This window comes from Eubalaena glacialis, chromosome 4, assembly GCF_028564815.1.
Source record: "Eubalaena glacialis isolate mEubGla1 chromosome 4, mEubGla1.1.hap2.+ XY, whole genome shotgun sequence".
Taxonomy (NCBI): Eukaryota; Metazoa; Chordata; class Mammalia; order Artiodactyla; family Balaenidae; genus Eubalaena; species Eubalaena glacialis.
Genome location: NC_083719.1, coordinates 65,449,465 through 65,455,180, shown reverse-complemented (window position 1 = coordinate 65,455,180; position 5,716 = coordinate 65,449,465). Strand labels below are relative to the sequence as shown.

Here is a 5,716-nt window from a genome sequence, read left to right as displayed (position 1 = left end):
TGAGAATTAAATGAGTTAATATATGTAAGGCACATAAAATATGTGGCACACAGTAAATACTATTTAATGCTAGCATTGTTACCCTACGTGATTTCACATCTTACCCCCTCTACTCAAACCTCTTTTCCCTACTCCTTCTCTTCACTGATGACCCTGCTAATTTCACTGAGATAAGAGTAGTCAAAAGAGAAGTTCCACGTCTTCCTATCAACAGATCTTCCAATTTACTTGCAGTTGTACCCGTATACTCTGCCTTCTCTATTACTGTAGATAAATTGTTATTATTCCTCAGGTCAACTCCTTCACTTAGGGACTTCCCTGGTGGTCCAGTGTTTAAGACTCTGCGCTTCCACTGCAGGGGGTGCAGGTTCGATCCCTGGCCTGTAACTAAGATCACACATGCCACATGCACAGCCAAAAAAAAAAAAATTCCTCCACTTAGACACCCCTCTAGTCTACTCAAGAACTTGCTCATGCAATCATCCCTTTTCTCTATGAATTATCTATTTTTTTCTTCTCTACTGGAATAATCCCATCAGTATACAAAAATGTCATAAAATGTGCCCTCTTAAATCCATCCTGGCTCCACAACCCTCTCCAGATACGGCCCCCTTTCTCTGCACATTATAGAAAAACTCCTTGCAAAAACTGTCCATAATTGCTGTCTATAGTTCCTTCTCTCCCACATTCTCTTGACTCCAACCCAATCAAGCTTACATCTTCACCACTCCACGGGATCCCCTCTTGACAAAGGCACCAACAACCTCCACATTGCCAAATCCAAAAGACAATTCTCAGTCCTCATCTTACCCTTCCTTCACACTTGCTCACTTCCACCTTCTTCACTTGGCTTTGATTAGAGTACAGCATTGGCCACTCCTTCTCAGTCTATTTCGCTTCATCTGCTTCTCTTTCATACCACTAAGTTTCCGTGTGCCTAAGGCTCAGGCCTCCAACCTCTCTCTGTTCCACCTACAGTCATCCCCTAAATGATCTCACTCAGAGCCATGGCTTTCAATGCTATCTATTCACTGTTGACTCTCTTGAACACCATACCTGTATATCCAACTGCCCACCTCACATCCCTACCTGGAAGTCTAACAAGCTTCTCAAAATTAACGCATCCTTAACAGCACCCTTAATATCCTTTTCTAAATCTGCTCCTCTCCCAGTATTTCCCACTCTGTAAATAACACAAGTCATTCAGTTGCTCAGGTTGCAAATCATAATTAACTTCCCTCTCATATCCTACAGCCCTGAGCAAATCCTGTTGGCTCTACCATCAAACTGTAAATCTAAACCAACCACTTTTACCACCTTGGACTGAGAGGGGCATCATCTCCCAACTGAAGTAGTGTAACACCCTCCCAACTGGCCTCACAGATTCATCTCTTACAGTTTTTTTTCTCCTCACAACAGCCAGAGTGAAACTATAAAAATATAAACCCTATCTTGTTACTCCCCTGCTGAAAACTTTCCAAAGGCATTCAATCACAGGAAGAATAAACAAAGTCTTGACCATGGTCTACAGGCTCCATATGGCCCTGTGCACCTCTCAAACCTCACCTAGCACCACACTACTCTTCAAGCACTCAGCTCCCCCCTCCCTGATCCCTCAGTTCTTGAGAAGCGCCAGCCCATTCTACTTATGGAGAATCCCTGTTCTTGGAAGGCTTTACCCATACACTTCTCTGAGTGGCTCCCTCTCTTTAGGATCTCAGCTCAAATGTAATCGCCACAGAGATACCTTCTAACACCACCTTACCCAAGGTAGCCACCTACATCCCCAAGTCACTATCACCTAACCAATTGCATTTTCTCTATAGCACCTTATCCATATGTAAAACTATCTTTTTATTTTAAATACACTTATATTTTTGTCTTCTCGTACCTAGAATATAAACTTTATAAGAGCAGAAACCTTCACTCTCTTGTTAACTGTTGTATCCCCAAGTGCCTAGAACAGTGCCGGGAACAGAGAAGACATTTTAAAAACTAGTTGTGGAATGAACCAACATCCCAGAAAACTTTCATATCTACCTCATTCTCCAGGAGAAACTGAAGTTTAAAGACTCAATTAAATGAATCACCCAAGATTCCACAACCAAGACGGCAGCTTTGAGGTTTAAGGCCGGGTCTCTCACTAAAGCATGGGTTTTTAAATACTACGTCACCTTGCTTCACTAAATGTTTTTCAATTTACTGTGCTTCTTGTGAGTAGGAGTTAAGCCTCCGAGGTCTAATTTTCCAAACTGTAAGCATAACGCCCCCACTCGACAACACGTAGACCCACACGCCTGACCTCTCCGTCCTCCGACCCAGCGCCACAACGCCCGCCCTGTGGGTTTGCCCAGAGCGCCTGCGCAATGAGCGGGGCTCGTGCAAAGGCTTCTGGGATGGGTAGTCCCTGTTCCTTCTGTCTAAGGCATTCACATAAAAAGAAATAAACCACAGTGCAAATTAGATATCTCTAAATTGCGCACAAATTAAACACGACGCAGATTCTGGAAAGTGGTGCAGACTCCTCGTTTTCTACCGAGAGGCGCCAGCCGGACCAGGCGCTGCGCAGACAGCCGCAAGGGTCCTCATCTGGGCGGGGCTTGCTCGCGATGGCTTGTGGCTCCTTCCTCCGCTGCTTCTCTCTTTCGCTCAGGCCCGTGGCGCTGGCAGGATGGGTGAGGTGTCCCGGGCCGGGGGGAGGGGGCTGCGCGTGCAAACTGGGGTTTCGGGGACGGGCGGGCAGATAGAAGCAGAACGGTGAGGGAGAGCCACAGTGGGGAGCAGATGGGGAGCGCCGGGGGAACGCCGCTACCGCAGGCACATGGCCGGGCGGGAAGGGGCCGGGGCTGCTCGGAGGCCGCGGAGCCGGAGTTCGAGAGGGGCGCGGGGGCGTTGGGGAGGGCGCCGCTTCCCACGAGCTTTGGTGCGGGGCTTCATTCGTTTGCGAGAGCACAGCTGTTGGAGCGCTTGTGTCCATGTCTTAGTTGGTTCAAGGGAAACTCTGCGGTTCGGACCAGGCCCAGGGTGTGATGACAGAGCCTACCGGCCTGTAGTCTAGAGGAGGCTAGTACCTGAGATAATGTAAAATAAGATTTGGGTGTTTTTACTGGGGATCTAAGGTGATTTTGAATTATAGGCAAGTGTCGTGGTCTTCGTACTGCCAGGAAGCTCCGTAGCCACCGACGAGACCAGAAGTGGCATGATAAACAGTACAAGAAAGCCCATTTGGGCACAGCCCTGAAGGCCAACCCTTTTGGAGGTGCTTCTCATGCCAAGGGAATTGTGCTTGAAAAAGTGTAAGTCAAAGTCCATCGCTGTTTCCTTCATGGTTTTAGTATGGTAACTCGGGATAGAAGCGCTTAAAGAAGGCTTGATGTAAATTCTAGGTCTTTGTGTATCTGCGTCTTTTGGAAAGTTAAATAACCGCGAGGTTTTTAAACTTTCAACATTAGTTTGGAAGGAATTGGGGTGGCATTGAAGGGGAGAAAGCGATAATGAAACAAGAGACATTATGAGAGCTTAATATGTGTGGAAACTATTCTAAGTAATTCGTACCCATCAACTGTTTAATCTTTACAATTATTCACATCTTTCCCGGTGAGAAAACTAATATGGAGAAGTTTCTTGTCTGATGTTGTACAGCTAAGATTGAACCACATGAATTTGCCAGCACTCAACTGTTTTTTGACTTTACGAAATGATCCCATCAAATTTAGTGGTACTGAGGATTTGAATCCAGGATTTCTAGCTCTATTTCTTGGTTCATGTTTTACAACTGTAAAGAGGCTGGAAGTTTCCCGTATTGGTCTAATGAAACTAAGACTAAAGAAAAACTTCGTTTAAGTTTAGCACTTAGGATTATGTTGAAAACGTAGGAAGACTACAATTTCTAATAAGTTTTATGCTTAATGAACTAAAATGTGTCCCTTTTCAGAAAGCCAGCTTACTGTGTTACATGCTGTTATGTTTCAGAGGGGTTGAAGCCAAACAGCCAAATTCTGCCATCAGGAAGTGTGTCAGGGTTCAGCTAATCAAGAATGGCAAAAAAATCACCGCCTTTGTACCCAATGATGGTTGTTTGAATTTTATTGAGGTAAGTGTTTTAGTCTGTTAGCTTCTGTTTCTGGGGTAGCAACTGTTTCCCCCAGTTGTTTATAGGATGAATGGGTATTTTTGGTGATTGCCACTTACACCAGAAGTAAACTGTTGATTTTATTCCAGGAAAATGATGAAGTTCTGGTTGCTGGATTTGGTCGCAAAGGTCATGCTGTTGGTGACATTCCTGGAGTCCGCTTTAAGGTTGTCAAAGTAGCCAATGTCTCTCTTTTGGCCTTATACAAAGGCAAGAAGGAAAGACCAAGATCATAAGTTTCGATGATGAAAACAGGATAGTAATAAATTTCCATATGTCAAAAATATGTTTTGTGTCTTTTCTCACCACGGAGATGCATTGTTTGCTTTACCAATTTTAGGAGATTGGGTAAACAGTTAATTCAGGATTTTCTAGAGTAAATGGAATTCATAACAAATTTTTTTCCCTTCTCCGTGGAATAAACAATATTGGTTAAATCTGAAATAAATATACAGTGTTCCTGTGTAGAGGGCCTAAAACACTCTTTGAGCTTCTAGTGGGAATCATCTTGGGATCCCTAAATGTACATTCCTGGATCCATCTCCTTAGGGACCCAATATGATAGATACTATGGTCAGGTTACTCCCTGCTCTGGTGATTTTTGTTTATCTAAAGGTCATCAGGATCCATCTGGTAATTTTGTGTTTATGATAGCAAAACTTAGGCACTACACAGTTTAGTAGACAGGAATTAATGGAAGTGTATCCCAGGCAAATTAAAGCATAAGGGAAAAGTAAGGGAGACCAGTTACGGAAAGATTGATCTAAGTACTCTTGTCTTCAGCTTGTCAGTAATACAGATTTTGACCTTGAGATCTACTTCGAGGCACACAAAGTAGTGGAAATGACTAGGTAGAAATGGTCCAGATGGGTTGGTTGTCTTTTGAAGTGGGTGTTGGTTGGGTACATAGGGGTCCTCTGTCCACAAATTGTTTGAAGATTTCCATAGGAAAAAATGGTAAAATTATATCTAAAAAAGTTTATTAGCCCTATGAAATCTGTGATCTGAAGAACTGCTTTTGGCAGCATTAGTAGGTATGAGTTAATTTGCTCTCTGAGTTATGTTTAAGATCTTTGGAAAATGGAAATTTTTGGCTATCTCCCATAAGATCAAGACCAGGATCCATACCTGGCATAGGAGACCCTGTGTGTTGTGTGTTGTCTTTTCTCTGCCTGCTCAGCAGCATGACCTCCCACTTGCTCAAACCTGCATTCCCCAGCCAGCTTCAGGTAGTGCCTGGCAGGTCACCTGCTGCTCCTCCCACCTCAGACCTCTCTGATCCCAAATTCACACTTCACACTTGTGCTTGTACTCTCTGTGCTTATACTTGTCGCAATTGTGCGATTGTCTTTCCACGAGGGTGGAAACAGGCTATTTTTTATTTTTTTAATTGAAATATATTTGACATATTACTAAGATGTACATGTTAATTTGGTACTTTTTTTTTTAATAGGGGAAAAGCTTTTATTCACACACACAACTTGAATACCAGGGGAGTGTACCAAATTACCAGTGAGCAAGTTGGTTTTTGTAGACATGTTCTATCTTTAACAAGCTTTGTCCACTGAAAATTTCAACCAAAGA

General features: G+C 43.6%; 1 protein-coding gene across 1 annotated transcript; it reads left to right on the top strand.

Annotated features, from left to right (window-relative positions):
* Window positions 1-2,600: 2,600 nt before the first annotated feature.
* RPS23 (ribosomal protein S23) lies at window positions 2,601-4,416 on the top strand. The gene is made up of 4 exons (XM_061187969.1): window positions 2,601-2,675; window positions 3,137-3,296; window positions 3,973-4,093; window positions 4,222-4,416. The coding sequence occupies exons 1-4, from the start codon at window positions 2,672-2,674 to the stop codon at window positions 4,366-4,368; spliced, it is 432 nt and encodes a 143-aa protein (XP_061043952.1). The 5' UTR covers window positions 2,601-2,671; the 3' UTR covers window positions 4,369-4,416.
* The last annotated feature ends 1,300 nt before the right edge of the window (window positions 4,417-5,716 follow it).

What these genes read in the sequence shown, in the direction of transcription:
- RPS23 (XM_061187969.1), top strand. An exon ending in GGAATTGTGCTTGAAAAAGT is followed by an intron (nt 3,297 to 3,972) that starts GTAAGTCAAAGT and finishes GTTATGTTTCAG; the next exon opens with AGGGGTTGAAGCCAAACAGC. An exon ending in GTTGTTTGAATTTTATTGAG is followed by an intron (nt 4,094 to 4,221) that starts GTAAGTGTTTTA and finishes ATTTTATTCCAG; the next exon opens with GAAAATGATGAAGTTCTGGT.